The 21,103-nt window shown below is 42.0% G+C and overlaps 1 protein-coding gene across 50 annotated transcripts in view; it reads right to left on the bottom strand.

Annotated features, from left to right (window-relative positions):
* The window catches only part of PARD3 (par-3 family cell polarity regulator), a 646,585-nt gene that overhangs the window by 173,519 nt on the left and 451,963 nt on the right, over positions 1 to 21,103 (bottom strand). For 47 of the 50 annotated variants that reach the window (XR_011999915.1, XR_011999914.1, XR_011999912.1 and 44 more), the window contains one exon: positions 20,375 to 20,606. Coding sequence is in view for 45 of the 50 variants with exons in the window: in XM_072749213.1 (XP_072605314.1) it covers positions 20,375 to 20,606 (232 nt within the window). In the remaining 5 variants the exon portion in view is untranslated. Of the gene's footprint in view, positions 1 to 15,396; positions 15,514 to 20,374; positions 20,607 to 21,103 lie in introns of those variants that run through there. The other 3 variants (XM_072749240.1, XM_072749241.1, XM_072749242.1) reach the window with 1 other exon arrangement.

Here is a 21,103-nt window from a genome sequence, read left to right as displayed (position 1 = left end):
GGAGTCTTGCACATGCCGAAGAGGACCGTGTGACACCAGAATGTGGCAAAATGGCCCTGCTCCAGAAAGGATGCCTTCCCTGTCCGTGCCATGACTGACTGCTCCGGGTTGCCCAGCACGGTCTAGTTCTGGTGACTCCACAGCAGCCTGGAGCACAGCTGCTAAGCAGGATCTGAAATCCTGGGCGGCCGCGGGGCTAGACTGACAAGGCCTCAGAACAAGGAGACATGTTTCCCATCCGGTCTCCAGTCAGCACGGCCCCCACGGTAAGGGAACATGGATGGTGACAAAGGGCCAACCACCACGTTCCTCCTTATTTGACTAAAGAGCTCAACCCACCATGTTTAAATATGGACCCTGTGGATCTGGGCACTGGCCTGGAACTTCTCTGACCCCAGCTTCTCCCTGTCTCCTCAGCGCGGTCTCACTGCACTACCTGCCCTGTGGCCTAAGGCTCCTCCTCACTGAAGCACGAGGCAAGATGTGCAGCTCTGCAAGAGTGCACCCTGTTTGTCCCACAAACTGTCCCAGCACCAGAGCCAGGACCACAGGTATCAGTTTAAATTCTCAAGTCTCCCCAGTCACAGTGGCTTTTATGGGACATCATCCTGCTGCATTTCCTTGGCTGACGTTTGAAACCGTCTGGCCTAAATCAGTGTGTATAATCACAGGGTATTAGCAAACTTCACTTCATTGAGGAGATTATATAATAGAAACAGACATACTTCTACCCCAAAGGGCAGAAATAACCCATACATCCCTTTTAGCAAAGGCACTCAGAATACCTATCTAGAAACTGATAAACTAACCCAGGAATAATTCATCTAAGGGGAAAAGAGACGGTGAGAAAAGAACTTAACAACACGAGCTGACAGATGTAAGTATCCTACAATTCCAAAAAGCTTTCCATACATATTCTATCATTTAGTTCTTAGAAGAACATGAGAAGGAAATGTGTGGATGGAAACTGGAGGCTGACAGGTGAGGTCTGGGGGTGGCAGGGCTGGGCTGGGCTGGGCAGACAGAGCTTCAAATCCACAGCCCTCATTCATTCATTCATTTGATTTATTCATTCGTGAGAGGCACGGAGAGACAGAGACAGAGACAGAGACAGAGACAGAGAGAGGCAGAGACACAGGCAGAGGGAGGAGCAGGCTCCATGCAGGGAGCCCAATGTGGGACTCGATCCTAGGCCTCCAGGATCAAACCCTGGGCCGAAGGCAGGCACCAAACTGCTGAGGGATTCCCCCCTGCCCCCCCCCCCCCGCCCACACACACAATTCTTTCTATCACAGAACACTCTTCTCCTCCTTAGACTGACCTCAACCTCTTTGAATGTCTCTTAGGTTCTTCATGTTATTCTATATGCTGCCAGTCCATGAAGTAAGACCTTTATGTACTACACTGAAATCTAAGAAAGATCACTATCTAAGCATTTTTTATGGTGAAACACCAAAAAGAGTGTAAAATACTTGAATGTTTTCAGTGTAATTTTAACTCATAAGCATCCACCAAAATGCCCAGGGCAGTGTACTTCCCCATGGAATGACAACTGAAATGAGCTGCTCATGGGGAATCCAAGGACAACCAGACATAAGACATGGAAGCCTTTGGGTAGCTCGTCTGAAGATCAACAACTCAAGTACATGTCACATACCAGTTGTACTTGGTCAGAGGCAATGTTTTTCCAATCTGGACATTACTGAAATTTTGGTCCAGACCATCCGGGACAGTGCGGTGGGGGTGAGGGTCTCTCATGAATCATAAGGTGTTCAGCAGCATCTGTGGCCTCTAACCACTACATGCCACCAGCACTCCTCCCCTCTGGTGACAACCAAGTAAGTCATCAGACACTGCCACAAGTCTATGGGGCAAAACCCTGGGGGCTGAGAACCACTCGGCTAGGGTTTAAGATAAACAACTAAGTTCAATGCAATATCCTCATTATTTACAAAGACTAAAAAGAGGACTCAAAGGATAATAAAAGGTATATCGTCATTCCTGAATGCCCCGTTTATTTCAGGACTACTTCCTAAACACTAAAGAAAGAAATCATCTTCTACTGAGATGGTTAAGGTTGAATGCAGGTAACTAAGTCCCAGAAAACAAGATCTAGCATGCTATAATCCAAATATATTTGGGGAATGTATCCATAAAAACTAGTTAGGTCGGTGCACCTGGATGGCTCAGTTGGTTATACGTCTGCCTTTGGCTCAGGTCATGATCTCAGGGTCCTGGGACCAAGCCCCACATTGGTCTCCTTTTTCAGCAGGGGATCTGCTTCTCCCTCTTCCTCTCCCTCTGCTCCTCCTCGCTGCTTATGCACTCTCTCTCTCTCTCTCTCTCTCTCTCTCTCTCTCTCTCCCCCAACCCCCATCAAATAAATAAATAAAATCTTCAAAACAAACAAACCAGTTGGGTTAAAAAGGCACCAAAGTCAATATATATCAACTGATTAAGTGCTTGTATTCCAGAATCAGAAAGACATAGGTTATTTGATGCATGACAACTGGCACTATTAAATGAAAAAAATGCTAATAAAAATAGTAGCAAAGATAAAATGCAATCATGTTTTAAAGCATGTAACACACGGTTGGGAGAAATCACCACTCAATAGATGTGATTTTGTACAGAAATATCTATATATTCATTCCTTCCTCCATGTCTAGGAAGCTCCTCTAAGATAAGTTGGGAAGACCATGACCATTTCAAGTGGTAGATATAAGAAGATTTTCCAGTATTTGTGGTCCACTCTCTGTCTTTCTGGTTAAGCCAGTCATGGCTAGTCTTAGCCAGCACAGTGGAATGACGGTGAACAGTAGCCCAGTGCTATAAAGCAGCTGCAATTTCAGAAGCCTGAGGCCACCTACCTCCAGAAACAGTGAGTTAGAAAGGTAATTCACAGTGGCCGACTCTGCATAGCAGGTGCTGCTAGCTGCGGCCTACACACATTCTCCTTCTCCTGCTTAGGAGTGAAACCCTGATTTGGTAGGGAGAGGAAACATGCCTACTTGAGATGAAACTATTTGCCCCGGCCTCCTTTGAGAATAGGAACAGAAGACAGTAGAAGACAGTAGTTAAGAGCGTAAACAGTGGAGCCAGATTTCTGGGTCAAAATCCCAGCTTTGCCTCTTATTAGCTATGAGATGCACAGCCATATGACTCACTCTGCTTGGACAACTCACTTAAATTCTCTGAGTCTCAACTTCCTCTTTAGTAAAATGTGACCACCCTCATAGGTTTATATTGAGAATGAAATAAATTATATGAATTATACACGCAGTCTTCTTTTATACAAATAGGCTCTCAATAAACATTAACTATTTTATTATCATTATTGTTAAATTCTGGCTCAGAGAACTTGATATGGGACTTCTGGGAATGATCTGTACAAAGGAGGTCAATTCCCCCGAAAATTCCCTTTTCCCCTTCCTGTTTTTTCTTGCTTAGAATTCTGACAAGCTGGCTAGAGCTGTAACTATGAAGTGACAACCGGGGTAGAAATACATGTTTAAGACGCTCATGTTCATAATGACATTATTCACAAAAGTTAAAAGATGGATGCGAACTGAATGTCAACAGATGACTGGATAAGCAGAATGTGAGGTATATGCACAGTGGAATATTATTCAGCCTTAAAAAGAAAGGAAATTCTGTCACATGCTACAACATGGATGGATCTAGAGGATACCATGCTAAGTGAAATAAGCCAGTGACAAAAAGATAAATACCATAAATGTCATATGATTCCACTTATATGAAGTATCTAGAATAGTCCAATTCAAAGAGACAGAAAGCAGAATGGTGGTTATGATGGGTAGGGGGAGGGGACATGGGTTGGTGTTTAAAGGACACAGAGTTTCAGTTGTGTGAGATGAAGAGAGTTCTGGATGTTTATGGTAGTGATAGCTGTGTGGCAATGGGAATGTTAATGCCCCTGAACGGTACACTTAAAGATGGTAAATATTATGGCTATCTTACCACGATTAAAAAAATAAAGAAAAATATAGTAAGATTGGCTGAATAAATGGAAGGTAGTGGCATTGCTGACATTCTGGGTCTATCACACAAGCCTCGGACTGCCAATCTCCAGGCTTCTTTTAAATCAGAGACAAGCCTTGTCTTGTTTAAATGACAGTTACTTGGATCTGTGCTGCAACCAGAACAATTTGTCACAGATAAAGTCATGGAGATAAGAAGGCAAGAAGGAGAGTTTTCTTTCATATATTTGGTGTTCCAAACAGAAAAGGAAAAAACATTCTTTGCAACATCTTTGTAAATGACCCCATCCTCACATCAATACCTCACTATTCAACCCCACAGTTCCCAGAAACTAATCTGCTTCTCAACATGTCACCCTCAAAGTCAATGCAGGGTAGATGATGGGTGGCAGGAGGGAGCCAATGCCTTCCAAGAGTACAAGAGCAGAATTAATGGAGACAAGTGAAAATAACCACCCACACGAAGCCTCATTTCTTCAGGCCAGCTACCCAGCTGAAAGATTCTTGAGTATGAAATTGAGAAGAAAACAACATTCCATGAGTCAGAAATGATTTTCATTTTCTCCTTATTGTTTCTGATGCTATTTGGGTATTCTATGGTTGGTGACTGGAGGCACCTTCGCACACTTTCTATTACCTTGCTGCTAATAAGAGTTCGTCTCTAACTTAGATGGCTGCCTGTCAGCTGCATGCCTATACAGAAGAGTAGAGGACACTTCGAAACGAAAAGGTGTTTTCCCACCGCTGACCTGGAAATAGTATGAAAATTCTGCTTTAGTAAATGACATAACTTCCATCTCACAAGAAAAATAACATTCAAAGGGATGTCGCCAGACTCAACAGATAGGGGTCTACTCTAAGAAGAAAAGCATAAAGATTTGACAGTAAAGATAATAAGACCCGTATGGATAAAACTATATTTGAACATGAGACCTTTGCAAAAAAGAGTTCCACCGGGAAAATGTTATGTACATTTTTTTCTATTTTGTTCATGAAAGCTGAGAAGGCAGATCTAAAATCTTAGTAGTAAACTATTTAAAGACTGCAATGGTAAAAAAAAAAAATAATAATAATAATAAATAAATAAATAAAGACTGCAATGGTATCTATGACCAAAAACCAGCTAACTAGTTATGTACGTTTTCTACTTTTTAAAAAATAGTACTTAGTTTATAATATTTTATTACTGAAAATATAAAAGAAATCAAAATAATGTCACAGCAGGAAATACACATAATTCTATATTTTCATGGGAAATATATTTCCAGAAAGCAATCTAGTTGAAACATTTTTGAATGTAACTATGACTATAATGTGCATAACATATAGAATGAATAATATTAAAAATGCCTGTAAAAAATAAAAAGTTTTTTTAAATGATGCAGATAGGCAAAGCCCATCCAGGAACCCTTCAGAAAAGGCAGCAAACCAGAAATAATGGGCACACACTCAATATATCAATTTCAATAGTTTACATAAAGCATTAATAGCTTGAATATATCCAAAACTTTACATCCCCTTGGATAGAACCTAAGATATGAACAGTGTTGCCTTGAAACACAAAGATATCTGTAAATCAGCTTTTTGTTTTTGTTTTTGTTTTTGTTTTTGTTTTTAAGCCACAGGAATGGAAGCCCTCGTGAATTTTGAGAAAACAGGTCCTGGGAGACAGAGTCTGAGAATGTCTGTAAGCACAGAGTGAGGATTCCTGCTTATGTATTATAATGGTTAAATGCCATAATTAAAAAAAAAAAAAAAAGACTTTCAAAAACGGTCATTTTAAAGCTGGCACTTTGAGGAAGCAAGCTGTTTTTCTGACCTCAGTACTTTTATTGTTTTGTAAGCATGAGAGAAAATTGGAACTAAGGTCTTATTATAATTTAGAGCAGCTGACGTCATCATGATCCACACTCACTCTGGTCACATGCTCAGCAGTGACATACCTACCAACACAAAGGAGGAAAGATAAGACAGAGACAGATGAGAAATTCTCTCACCACTGAAGAAGTGATCCCATAGTCAACAAAAACAGTCATTAAATTTGTTTCTCTTCCAAGTTATATTTCAGTAACAAGTTACTTAAAGAAATTAATCCTGCGTATCCTAATTTCTGTAATTCTTTGTGAAAATCTTCAATTGGGATTAACACGTCACTTAGCATGTTATTTCTCTTCTTCAAAAATATAGAAATCTGGCACAGTTTTCTGTGTTTGTGTAGAGTGTTGGAAAAAAAGAGTTTGCTTCTTACAACAGGAATTAATATATTATAGCCTTAACTTGGAACAAGCATGAAGGTCAAGAGATTCTGTCTCTACTGGCATCCCACAGAAACTCTAAAGTACGTGACATAAAACGGGTAACCATTCACAACCGGTCAGAGACCCCCCACTGACGCTAGTAACTCCCATGCAGCCAGGGCCATGAGTACTTCTGACTTCTCAGCAGAAACACTGTTCACAATATCCTTCTAATTAATACAAGACATGCTCTTGTCTCGACTTTAATGATCATAATCTTCTGGTTTTTATCTGCAGCAGCCTCTCCTTGGTCATCACACTCCCCTCCCCACCTGAAGCTGGTGGGGTCCAGCTAATATGCGAAGGGTCCCCAGGTCCCTGGCCTTCACCTGCTCCTCCTTCCCTGCACGCACAGGTCCAGACAGCCCTTCCACGAATACTCTGTCATGGTTTCAAATGTCACCTTTTCTGTCTTTGACTTCCACACATCCACAGCCCCTCCTGCTCACCTGCTCACTAGGGATCTCCACTGGGGTGTATCGCCGCAGACAAGTACAAGTCAGATTCAACAGGTCACACTTCGTCCAAATATGATGTTCCTCCAGGGTTTTCTAGTCAGTGTAACCACCATCAATCTAGTTTCTCAGGCCAAAACCATAGGAATTATTTCTTACTATTTTTTTTTTTCTCTCATTTTTTACATCTATCAAATCACCAAACTCCCGGATTCCTCCAGAGAAATACATATCCTATCCCTGACCCCACGGCCACCGCCATGGCTGGCCATGATTTTTACAACAGTTGTCTACCTGAGTTCCTGGCATACACTTTGGGCCAGCTCCTAAGTTCACTCCACAAATTGTTGCTACAGTCCTCTATTAATTTTCTAAAAAATGTAAATTTAACCAATCCATTCTCCTGAATGGCCTCTCATTGTTCTAGCATCAGATACAAACTATACCATGAGTCCTTTATGACAGGCCACCCGCCTCCCTAGCAGCTCATCCCTCACCCCCATCCTCTGCAAACCTACAGGATTTCCACCACCTAAGTAGTATCTTTCAATTGTTGTAACCCATTAGCTATGTAAAATTGACATGGTAGGACTCACTTAGCATTTTCAAAGAAGTAAATTACAGAATAATAATAGTAATGTCAAAAGCAGCTAACCTTCACATAGTACTTTCTTTTTTTGTACCAGGAGGGGTTCTGAGGTGCCTGGTATATATTAGCTTCAGACAACGGGGGAGACAGGTACCATTATTGTCCATACCTTACAAGTGAGAAAAGTAAAGCACAAAGAGGTTAATTAACTTGCTCTGAACCTGAGGCTGCTGAGTGTACACCTGGGAATGGGACCCAAGTGATCGAACTGCAGAGTCCAGGCCCTTAACCACTTACTCAGCTGCCTCTCAGCAGGGGAATCAGAGCACAGGGCACAGAGGCAAGGATGACTCTGTGAAACGTTCAGTTACTTGTGTACGTCCACTGGCTTGCAAGACAAAATATATTTCTTGCTGAGGATCATATCAAGACTCTGAATCCCACTGATGCAAAATTCTCCTTTTCCCCCAAAAAACCCCTTGAAAAAGAGAGAACATCTTTTGGATCTGAGTTTTAATGCCATCTTCTGGAGGGAGGTGACTGACTCCTTGTCTGGGCCATGCACATTTGCTCTGAGCTCCCACAGAGCCTCCACAAGGGCCACTGAGGCAGAGCCTGTCTTCTCTCAGTTACCCCCAAATCCCTGCCCCTGAAATGGTGCCTGGCAGACAGAAAGCCTCCAGTAAACATTTGTTGAATGTACAAATTAATGGTTTTACCTCAAAGGCACTAAGAAATCACATATACTCCATAAGAAGCCTTGGAAAAGTCCCACGTGCTCACCAGCAGAAACCAGGTGAGAAGTATAAGGCTCAGAAGTCATCGCACTGACCCAGTTCTTTGCACAAGGCATGTGGATGCACATTTTCTGGCCTTGCCTCAGAGTACATGCGACTCTAGCTGGCTGGGGGAGACAGGAGGGAACACAGTAGGAGAGTGAAGCCATTCCCCACAGCAGTGATCAGGGCCAGGAGCCCACCCCTGGCCCCACGTCAGGAAGCTGGCTCTTCCTGCCAGGAGCACCCATCGAGGCACCAGGGTGCACATTTCCTTGGCTTCAGATCTGTGGCTCTCACCAGCAACTTGCAAAGGAGCAGTGAAAATTAATCTTTAGTAGGACACTTGTCATTAAGTGCTGGAATATGATTGCCCATCAGGAGATTTACTGCCCATTTGCAAATACACTTACCTGGATGCTGAGATACAGCAAACCAAATCTGAGGGCAATCTCCTTTCCCTCAGTGTGGCTGGGACAACTCAGGTGGGTAGCAGACAACATCCTGCAGAAATGATTATCAATGCTTTGCCAATGTGCTCTAATCATCTGGCTGCTGCTATGTTCCAGAAAGTTCATCAAAGGAACATGTCCTCCTGTCAGAATACGTATCTTACCATGGGTTCAAAATTTACTTTTTTAAAACTTGCACAATCAACCTCATTAAGATTAAATTGGTGCTATCATTTCCTCAATTTTAAAAATGTTTTAACACTATACGCTAGAAGAGATAAAATAAAAAAGAAACCTGAAATCCTAGGAATTTAAAAGTAAACTTGGGATGCTTTCCCAAGACTAAAGCACGATACAAGCAGGAATTAGATAAAAGATTATTTCCCTTTCTTCAAGCAGCAGTGGAAATTTGCCAAGGCCAGGTACAAGTATCCAGACAGACATAAGGAGCAGAGGCGCTGGAGAGGCAGGAAGCGCCGAGCCCCACTGGTCTTCCAAGGGGCAGAGCACTAAACACCGAGCTGTGGTCTCTGTGGCACACCCAAGGATCGGCAAGGTTGCTGATCCAGGTGGCACTGACAGGGTGTGGGTGAAAAGGACAGGAACATAGGGAAAAATCAGAAGATTTGAGAGGAGATAAAGACTTTGAACACACATGCCCTCATGATTGTTTCAACGGGGGGAAATGAAAGAAACAACAGGAGTACAGTAAGATCTGAGGCATAAGAAGGGTTAATATACAGCGAGGGGGAAATGAGGTATAAAAACAGGTAGGACTATATGGCCATCTCGAAAGAAGAGAGCAAGCATAAAGCCGCTTTTTTTTTTTTTTTTTAATCATCACTAGCATTCAAGATATAGTATGGACAGGTTTGAGGGTCAGGTGTGGGAGAAGGGATATGGCAATTAGTAAATTTTAAATTCACAACAAAATTCCTGAGTAACTTATGAACTATTCTGGGAGAGAAAGGATCACAGATAGAGGACGCTAAGAAATCAAATAGAAACAAAACTTAAAAGCTGGGCTCAGAAGATACCAACTTCCACATTCCCAGCTAGCAGCAGGGATCTCTATTTTTTCATAGCCTACACTAGCAATGCCACTTCACATGATGAACCTCTAGCAACCTTGGCTCTCAAACAGGGTCCAGGGCAGTACAACCTGATGGAAGAAGCCCAGCTGAGTGGTTTGGAACATGGCTTTAGGGGTGGGCCGGTATTCACACTCAGTCTGGCTCTGCCACTGGACCCGACCCCTGGGTAACCTTGGTCATCAGTACCCCCCTGAACCTTTGTGTTTACCTTCTTTATCCATAATATGGGATTAAAAAGAGCACCTACCCTAAAGGGTTATTGTGAAGATTAAATAGGTCATTGAAATAATGTTCTCAGCAGACTGTCCACCAGTATCAACACTCAATGAATACTAACTGCTTGCCATGGTACTGGTGGAAATACAATGCATGAGGAACACCTCTTCTCTTTAGGGAAGTCCTCACGACCATCATGTTCCCCAACAAAATCAGAAACAGGTGCCACAAGGTGATAGTGGATAACACTCTAAATTAACTGGAAGAGTAGATATAGAGAAGCCTTAATATAGAAAGCAGGGACATTATGCTGTTAGTTTACATCAGTTCATTTCATTTCAAAGCCCCCGTTCCTGTGTTTGGACAGTGAGTGTAAAGTTGATCTTCCACTATTTTTTTTTTTTTAGGACTGAAATTCATACATGAACCAGAAAGAGGCAATATTTTTAACATAGAAGAAAGTTATAATATTATATAGTATAATATTACATATGATATATATCCTAATATATAATATTTAATATTTATTTAATATGGAAAATTAGAGATGGTATTGCAGGAGCAACTAAGGAGATAAACCTCATTTAAGAATCAGACTATCCTAGGCCTCAGGAGGCTGGCCCCCACGTGCTTAGCTCCGTGCCCACCCCCAACCCCCCGCCCAACCCGGCTAGTAGGGAAAGGGGAGAGCTCCAGAGCACCATCTGTCTGTGGTGGTGCCCACAGGTGACCCAGCCTGTAAAGGGCTATATGGGCATGGCCTTCAGAAGGGAGGGACCTTTCACCAGCTCACTCTGCTGCTCAGGAAGCTCTTGAGGAGTAAAACGAGGGTTTGACTTCTTTTACAGACAGAATCTTACACCATCTCCAGAGCCTGGCATTTTAAGGCTTAGGAAGGCACGAATAGGGTAATTTTAACATTTGCTCCTTGCTTGAATCTGTGACCCCCTCAAAGATACTGCTTGGCATGAAAGCTTCAATTTGGAACTGTACCTTTTTTAAAAAAAGTCTGATGTAATGGAGAATACTTAAATCATTTATGGCTACTAAGAGCAGGGAAAACGGTAACTTGAACAATAAACCAAAGGACATGATGCAGACCTATGGAGCGTGAAAAGGCCTGCTCTCCGGGGACTGTCTTGATCAGTCACAGGCAAGCTTTGGAAGTGACATCATCTTCCAACGATGGGAGCAAACAGCAGCACTGCCCTGGTGTGGTAGCTTGTCATAAGCTGTAAAATTACTCCAGGTAGAAATTCATCACATACACTGTCACCACTTACTCAGGGAACTTTATTTATTCATTCATTCAACAGTCTGGATTTCACCTGAAGCAGATCCTGAGATAAGGATTCAGGGCTTAGTTTAATGGAGCGGTAGAGGAGTGAAGACGGGATGTGCAGGGAAAGGCAGCCCAAAAGCAGTGTCTCAAGCCTGTTACCACTGTGGCCAAGGGGAGCTCAATGCCACAGGCAAACTCTGGGTGCTGGGAAGGGGTGCTGCTTGGCCTCTCTGCCTGGGGTACACATAAAATAGCGAGGGCAGTGGCTCTCTTGACTCACACTGGCTGACGAGTGCACTGCGGAGGTCATGACCAAGGCCCTCCAGCAGTCCTGCACAGAGCAGCAGAGCTTCCTGCCACAGCCTGGAAGTCTCAGGCCTAGAGGTAGAGACTGGCCACCGGAAGCCAGAGGACGGGCACCCTGACATCCGTTGGGCTTCCTGGGCCCTGACTACGCACCACGCAGCCTGCAAGTGGTACAGCAGAGGCAAGGTTAACCCAGCCTGCTGTTGGCAACCAATCATTACACCACGCGTGATAACATGGCATGTGAGGTAGTAGTGAGTGCACAGAGAAGTGATGCCAAACAGCGGGACAGGAAGTGACAGGGTGGGAGGGAGTGCTGCTGAGCGAGGCTGGAGAGTTACCCCCAAAAGTGACACCCATGAACCTATGAGAAGCTGAGAATAGATTATTCCAGGTAGAACAATGAGCAAGGACGAAGGCGCTGAGATCCACAGTTGGGCAGGGGGGAGGGGTGGGCAGCGCAACTGCAGTGAGGTTCACGAAGGCAAGAGAAGGAGCGAGGCCTGAGGGGTGGGAGGTGGGAGACAAGTCATGGGGGAGCCAACAGTTGACTCTACAGATTTCGACCTCTCCTCTGAATGTACTTGGACACCTGCCAGGGGCTGAGCAGAAAGAGGAGAACGAGATGATGTGACTCCTAGCTGCTGCGTTGAGAGCATACTGCAGGGGAACAGGGGGAGGCAGGGAGGGTGGCTGGAGGATCGCTGCTGACATGCAGGAGACAGGATGCGGGGACTGAAGGACCAGAGCTCCTGAGCTCCGTAGAAATGATGAAGTAAATGGGCCTTTGTTGTTGTTCATCAATAAACTGGACGTGGAATGTGCAGAAAACACAAGAGCCAAGGATTACCTGAAGGCTTCGGAGCTAACCAAGTGACCTAAACTGGAGCTGCAATTATCTGAGGAGGGAAGAAATACTGGGAAGTGAGTTGGCAGCACGCTAGGTGTCGAACTTGCTTGAACTTGCTTGTTCAAGCGAGCAAGTGAAGAAGCCGGAGGACCCACACACGTACAGGTCATGGAAGATGTGTGGGCAGGAGACGTGCATTTGTGGGTCACCTGCCCATAGATTGTACTTAGAGCTTGGAGGCTCCGTTTCCTACGAATCTAAACATCCTGTGTTACTGCAAAGGGAAAGAGAGAAAAGCACCAAGGACTGAGTCTGGGAGGCACCCCGGTACCGGAGGGGCAGAGTGGAGCTCAGACCCCACAGTGAGGACGACCCAGAGTAGCCAGAAGACAGGCCGAGCGCCCGGTCTGGGGGACCTCAGAGGAGCCCAGGAGCCCCCACGCCAAGGTCTGGGGGACCAAGGCAGGGCCTAGGGGAGACTCAGCTGTGAGGAGGCCACGGGGGATGGTGGGGGAGGGCGAGGGGGCTGGGGCTTCAAAGAAGGGAGTTTAAGAGAGAACAGGAAGATGGAGATGACAAATGCACATTTCTCAAAGGGTTTGTGATAATGCATAGGCGGGAACATGAGGTAGGAGTTGACTCTGCTCTATGCTGGGGGAGGGACAGCGCCACGTGGGGGCGCCGGGAGTGACCCAGGAGAGAAGGGCAGTGCTGCCCTACTCTGCAGGGACCCCAAAAGGCTCGCTGGAGCCATGCCCATGGGGCAAGAGAGTGCAGAGCTGCTCTGGGCTCTGCTCTGGGTGCCGGGGGAGCCCTCAGCGGTGCATCCAGCCCACAAAACATGCAAGCAGAAAGGTTACCAGGAGACACAGCCAATTCACTATGATAGGGAATTTAATCCAATTTTAGTCTTTTGTTTCTAAATTGGTTATTATTAAATAGGTCAGAAGAAAACCATCCAACATTCAATTATGTAAGAGGTCACTTCCCCAGCGAATTCTTTAAAATACTATTTGAAAGAATCAAACAATCACCTTTATACAATAATTTGTGGCTTGACAAAAATATATTTAGGAATACCAGGTACCAGGTTCATTATGTTTAATGTGAAAGATGCAGAACCTCTAATGGTAACAAATAAAAACATTCAGAAAGAATATTTCCAATACATGTTTTGATAAATGTCATTAGCTTGGCCTGTCTTCCAGTACATTTTTCAGTGGTGTGATAGTATTTATTTACCCTGTGTTATTAGAGAGTGAATAGTCACTAGCCTTCAATTTTCACATCAATTGCAGAAAAAAAGATTCCATTTTCCACACCGTCTGGAATTGAAATTGACTTAGCATCTCAGAACTGTCAAAAATTTCTTTTACGAAAAGGTTTGCTTTACAGAGACTATAAAGTAGGTGTCATCCTTGACACTCGCGTTCTATATTCATGCTGCAGGTCTGTGGAAAAGCAGCATTAAGGAGCATCAGGAAAGGTCTTAGAAAGGCCTAGCCGTCATGCTTTGTGACTCCTCTGGCTCCCTCGCAGTCAGTTTCCGTGCTGTAGATGTCAGAGGTTCTCTATTTAAAACTGCTAACAAAAAAAAAAAAAAAAAAAGCATAATTCTAGAAGAATATGATATCAGCTACCCTAGAACTTGGCTTTGCTATCAGGTCAGTCTGACACTTATTTTCCTGTGTTAAAAACGGGAACCTCTGTTTCCACTCGAATTAGAAGAAGCATATATTAAATCCTTCGGATTTACAAATTTGAAACTTATCCAGAGAGATCCTCCCAGTATGTGTCTTCACACAAGAAAGCCGGTCTCTGTCCAGCTCACCCAGGAGAAAACAAGTAAAATTATGCAAAAACCCCTCGTTAAGTTCTTCTTTTCTATTGGAAAGTATTGTGCCTGTCTCTCATATAGCTGGGTAGACATTTCCACAGATGTATTTTAACTGCATTCCCTAAACCAGCCCCAGTTTAGACTGAGGGCCAATGTGAAACTGGTCACATTCACCCAAAGGGCAATTAGGCCTGAGCCATAAAAATCTACGAGCCCCGCTATTTCTGACATCAACAAATAAACACGGTTATAGGTGCCTCCTTCCGGTGATACAGGTGAGGGCTTTTGCCTGGCGGGGCTAGGGGGTGAGGCTGGGCTGCAGCTGCTGCCAAGTCTGAGCAAAGTCCTGTCCTCACTGGCACACAACCCAGCTCCACAACAACCTTTAGCAAATGGTTCTCTGCTTCATCACCACATTTGTTTTCAAGTACAATACAATTCCAACATTCTCAGAGAATAAAGCTAACTAGATGGAGCCCTGTCTATAATTCTGAAGACATGAAGAATGGAGAAGTGTTCAGTTAAGGCTTCTTGTAGCAGAAGGCTTCCTCCTAAAGGAAGGACAGGCTGAGACCCACCTGCTTGTTCAGATAGGTGTGATTACAATCCTCAGTCAGGTAGACTCTTTCCAGAAACACTGTTATAAAAGAGTGTGTGCTCTTAGCTCCCCGGGGTGTTAGCAAACCTCAGAATTACTATTTGCTAAAGTATCTCTACTTTTTCCCAGGAAGGACTTGCTGGGTCAGCCACCCCCCGGCACAGATACCTCTTTTCCTAACCTCCTATCTTTTGTCTAAACCCTCTAACCTACAAACGGGACTAAACTTTGCTCAAAAGTACCTGGCAACCTGGCCAATTTGGTTATCAACTATGGGTGATAGTCCCAACCCATAGGCCTCCCTGCCCTTGAACTGTTCACCTGCCACCTGCTTGTGTCCTCAGCCACCATGTTATACAAGAACCAAACTGGTACATTACTTCGTCTTGAAAGCAGATTCTAACATGGGATTGGTGTGTGCTGATGACTTCTGAATACGCCAGCAGCTAGACTATGGTTTTCCACTATGAAAAGGGGCTAATAAAAATGATAGGAAAAAACACTTCTCTGCCTTTTCAAGCAGTAATTTAAACCCCCAAGCTTGAAATCAAGATGAAAAAGTTCCAAATTGATTAATATGGAAATTACCAGACCATCAAAACTGCTGATGTCGTAAACAAAATTCGTCAACAGCCACTAAGAATTCATTAAAAGTAAATTTATTGTTTGTTTTAAAAATCAACTGTGCAATATGTGCTTCTCAAGACCTTTTTGAATCTGGTTTGTTGTTCATCTCTTCTCAGGCTTCAGTTTGGCAAGGCTAAATGAGAAACACGGTATAGACACACAGTTAGTAAGTACAGGTAAGGGAAGCAACAGTCATTCCTGTTTGTTATTCTCTCAAAGTTTAGAGTGTAATCCAGGCTACAACATTAAGTCTTAAAATCTGATCATGTTCATTGTATTCTGAAAACTATCATTATCTCAAAGGGAAAAGATAGCAGTGTATCTGATTTCAACCAAACAAGGTTTCAAACTAAATTACCTATTTCCTCTTACAGAAGTGAATAAAACAGTGCTGCAAGGAACCAGGTAATCATTTTAACTGTAATTGGAGGATTTGATTTTAATGGTAACATTGCAACATTACTTTTGCTTTAGCTTCCTACAGCAATAGGTTCTCAGCCATCACATAGGGACAAAAGCACAAAGTGAACCTGCGGCATGCATGGGAAGGTCCCTTCTAAGAAACCTCCAGTTTGAGAGTGGGGACAATTCTACCATATTCAAAAGAGAACCATCCTAATCTTTTAGGCAAAGCAATATCAAATTATATATATTCCAGGGCTGCAAAAAGGGCAACACATCATCTTTAACGCTTACTGTCAGAGAACACTGTCCTAATAGTATTTTAGGGTTTTATCATTCTGTGGATTATCGTCATTTGAAGATGGAAACTAAGGCAAAAACACGTTGCTGACAAATGCTGTCCCTTTCCTTCAAAAATGAACGCCTTGGAAACAAATTATAGATCTCTCTCCTTCTAGAGGACAGATTTAGTTCCTTCCCTCATTAGACACAATTTCATACAATTGCAGAATTCTAAAAAATATTTTATAGTATTAAATTTGAATGGCCAAGCATCTGAGAATCAACATAAACAAAGACTCAAAATTCCAGACCCTCCCCCTCTGCTCCACACTTTGCACAAAGAATGATGACATTTACACGTCATGTTTACCTATTCAGTAAGCACAACTCAGGTTTCTTAGATACAAAGCCATTTTAATTAAGGCAACAGGAGTTCCTTATGTGCAAAACATGTAGTACATATACAATGAGAAATTCATACAACCACAAAACACCTTACATTTGTTATTTGATTTCTTATAGATTTGAATTTGTGATTTAAAACTTGTATTAAGACAGCTTTTGCACTTCATGTACTCCATAATTTATAAACAGAAGAGTGATTCATAGGACTCAAAATATTCTTTCCTAGAGCTGTTTATCAATAATTAAATCATCTTTGTGACTACTATTCAATGTTTGAAATAGAAAACCATGTCATCTGTATATACCAGTAAATAAAAACATCTACGCAACATGCCACAGTTTCCTTTGGTATCCTTTTAAAAACAGACTCCATATATTTGGCTCTCTTCAAATTTAACCAAAAATCATAGGCAATCTATAGGGGTAGGAGCAGAGTCCATGTGTTTGGGGGAGGCTTGAGGAGGAGAGCCCATGAGCCTGTTTTTAAAGGAAAATGTATTATTACCTCCTCGAAGGACTAAAGACACAAAGCTCAATATGCCCCGAAAGCTAGATTCTCAATATTTAACGTCCCTGACCCTTAGCCTTTTCTTTCTGTTATCTGAACCAAAAAGAGGAAACAAAATCGTAACAACACACACACAAAAGCACAGGCTCACACACTGACATACATATCCCTTCAGGCCGGTGTTGGGCAGCTGCACTTGAACCTCCTTACAAACTGTCCTAAGAAATGCGCATATGCATTTTGATAAAGCTATTTAAAAGCAACATTGCTAAGGAAATCACATCTTCTTCTCCTTAAGAGAGCAAAATGAAAGGAAGAGACTAATTTTAAAATCGGACTATATCCCCCTATGTTGTTAAAAAAAGAAAAAACAATCTGAGAGTGTATTAGTCTCAAACAGTAAGATTCAAAGTATAAGAGGTAGTTACAAAATATTTTGAAATATCTAACAATGCTTTAGGAGTCTTCTCCAATACTAAGAACATAAAATAATGGTGTGAAGAAAGGATTAAGAGCCAAGAATCAGGGACACCTGGGTGGCTCAGTGGTTGAGCATCAGCCTCCAGCTCAAGGAGTGATCCCATACTCCCGAGATCCCACATCAGGCTTCATCATCATGTGATGAGTCCCACATCAGGCTTCCTGCGAGGAGCCTGCTTCTCCCTCTATGTCTCTGCCTCTCTCTGTGTCTCTAATGAATAAATAAAATCTTAAAAAAAAAAAAAAAAAGAGCCAAGAATCAGACAAAAAACTTATTTTATGTTTAATAAATTATTCTCAGATCATTTTCAAGGAGAAGTGTTTGGCAAACTTCAACCCTTTCCCAAAGGACCGAAGCAGTGGTTTGCACCAGTTGGAAAACAGCCACATTCAAGAAAACTAGACAAGATACTGAGAATCTACTTAAGATATATATGTATAATGTATATACACACATCCTTCACTTGGTGGCATGTTGTTCTCTTTAGAGAAGCAGCTCTGTTTTGTGGAACTCATACAGTTCCCTGGTATAAGTTCTCCCTACATGGCTCATTTTCAACCAGCAGCATTATGTCTTAAAGGTTGAGCAGGTGAGAGCTGTGTTTGCACGCGCACATAAAGTGTCAGCATCATGCCAGTGCAGGAGGGGTAAATGACCTCAAAAGCAGAGATAGTGGTAAAAGGTGATAAAATAATTAGGAACTCATAAATTCTGAATACTGCTTTTGATTTTTATAAAACTTAACTAATTTTTATAATGGCTGTGTTCAACAACGTTTGGCAAAATTTCTAAACATTGAGCAATTGGCTCTCACAAGCCAATGTGGGCTGATTCTAGCAAACCACTGATGCTATGTTCCCAAAAAGTACGAACATCAGTGATTTTCTTTAATAGCTATTCTTAAACACTGGGAGAATACAAGCTAATTTTTTAGGAAAACAAACAAACCCTCTTTAACCACTATACCTAAACACAGAAGTTAGTTTTCGAAAACACACAGACCTTTGAATTACAAATTTATCACAAAGCTAGCTTTCATTACAGACTGCGGTATAATCTATAGAATCTGGTCTAGAGAAAACATCATATAGTGCTTTACAGCAAAAAGGTGGTTGTTGGGTTTCAGGATCCCTTTGAAACATGCATGTCCCCATGGCCCCCCACAATATCTACTTCTCTGATCTTGGAAAGGAAAAACTCTACCCTAAGGCCTCTCTTATTCTGGAGTTGTAAATTATAGACAAAGCAATTTATAATGAAAATGAAAATAACATATTTTATAAAAACACATTCAAAATTTGCTGCTTTTTTATGCCATGAGAAGAACAAAGCACTGTATCTATCAGATTAATGTTGGCTTATGAAGGAAAACTAAGAGGCATTCAGTGAGACTTTAGGAGGGAACCAGGACCCATGGCTGCACTATCTTACTGAATGTTTAAAAAAAAAAAAAAAAAAAAAGGAATGTGTAAGTCTCAGGTACTCATATCCTCTAATTTAAAGAAGACAGTAGTACATATTCCTTAAATTTCCACTGACGGGCAATGGTCTTATGTCCGTGCATTATGTAGGTGCCAGCCTACGAGATTGTCTGCATATACAGAAAGAAAAGCCCCCTGGCTCACATAGAAACTGAAATAAAGTGGCAGTTAGAGCAATTTCATCTGATAGGCTTTCTTAGATGTGGAATATAATGGAGAACGATGATCTGACTAAAAAAGCATTCAAAAATATTATATCAACACGAAAAACTCTAATGTAAAACTGAAAGTCCCAATGCTGTGAAGCATCAGAGATGGAAATCCCATCATAGTTACACTAAATCTAATGGCACTAATAGACCAGGCTTTGTTTTATCTAGGTCGATAGTTTACTTCTTCTATGCACTTGACTTAATCAGACATGTACAGAGCACATCTGTTTTGTTGTATGGCCTGTAGGCTGTGCCTCGAGTCCTCAACTTTGCAGGCCTGACATATCTTTAACTCCCTGAGTTATTGAGGTCAACCTCATGCTCATAAATCAAGAAAATTCCATGTGAAAAAGAAAAAAAAAAACCTCTTGTTCACATTTTGCAATTAAAAAGAAGTTAAAAGGAAGGTATTCCTAATACAGAGTAACTATTTTCTGAAGAGTCAAGTGGTTATACTGCATGTTTTCAATTTGAAACCCTCATCTTGATATGTTTAGGGGTGTAATTTATGGAACAATCGAGCAATCTTTATATTTAACATTAAATGCCTGAATATTATAAATCACCTTAGATGAACGTTTATGGGAGAGTTTCAGTGCAACTTCTGAACAACTTGTCACTTTTACTGTGTAGTACAGATTTGTAAAAAACGATATGCTAAGTAATCCCAGAGTATAATTTAGATACACAAAAACAACTGTCAGGAAACAGCCAGAGACTACGTTTAATGAAATCTTTACAGACTAAAGTAATAAGTATTAAATTAATCAACACAGCTTAATTGAAGCTCTATTTGTAACATTTTTTATTAGACTTGTTATTAATGAACCTTTAAATGCTACCACTAAGTTGAGCTCTGTGTTACATTTAAATAATGAATCATTGTTCACACACACAAAAGAACAAACCCTGCTTTAATAGCTCTTTGTCTCCTTGGGGCTTTTACTCTTATGCATAGCTAAAAGGGAGACTTGTCCTTCCTTCCTCTCCATGGTTATTTCCATAGTTGGCAAGATATCATCTTTAAGGATGCTACCATGGTTTGAAATAACTAAAGTGAAATCCTTGAGAAATTACATGTGCCAGAGCAAAGACTGAACATGAGAAAACATTTTTGGTGGACCTCAAAGACAAGATTTTCAAGTCTGTGTTTTTAGAATCTGTATTAACCTCATGCTCACATCTGTCTAGGGATGATCTGCTCTGAGTTGGTAAAGACTTACCTGAACATGTCTCCCAAGCCCTTCAGCATCCCCTTTTTGGCTTTCATTTTGTCTTTCTCCTTGTCTCTGTCCTTCTTCTTCTCTTTGCCAGCTTTATCCTTTCTCCTATCCATCTTATCGCCTTTCTCTTGGTTCCCATTCATGTGTCTCTCCAGAGAATGTGAAGGCTGATCACTGGCTGTCGATACAGACTCTCTCCCTGATCTTGAACTTTCTTCTGTGTCTTCTTCCACTTGGAAAGGAAACAAACAAACAAACAAAAATGGATAAGGAATATAGTGAACCAAAAGAACAAAGAGAAGGAGGCTAAAATATATGTGTGAATTTTGCTTTCCCACATTTTCTACTGTGGTTTGACCCTGCTATCAACATGGACTACAATGCTACTTTTTTTTTAAGTTTTTATTTATTTAAGTAATCTCTACATCCAAACTCACGACCCTGGGATCAAGAGTCACATGCCTTTCCGACTGAGCCAGGCAGGTGCCCCAATGCTATTTACTTTCGAGGAGGATTAAAATTGAACATATGATGTGGATGGTTACTATGCACATGGGTATTCCTATGTGAAGATCACATGCCAACATAAGAGAGAAGCAGTTTCCTGGTGAGATGTTGATTCACTAGGGGTAACATCCTCCTTGATACAGAGCATGCACTGCTAGAGGGATTAGTAGGTGCTTAAAACACAGCACTGACTCCTAAGGCTCCTGTGTATTGTATTTGCAA

This window comes from Vulpes vulpes, chromosome 2 (genome assembly GCF_048418805.1).
Source record: "Vulpes vulpes isolate BD-2025 chromosome 2, VulVul3, whole genome shotgun sequence".
Lineage (NCBI taxonomy): Eukaryota > Metazoa > Chordata > Mammalia > Carnivora > Canidae > Vulpes > Vulpes vulpes.
The sequence above is the reverse complement of the archived record's forward strand: the minus strand, read 5'-3'. Positions and strand labels throughout refer to the sequence as shown.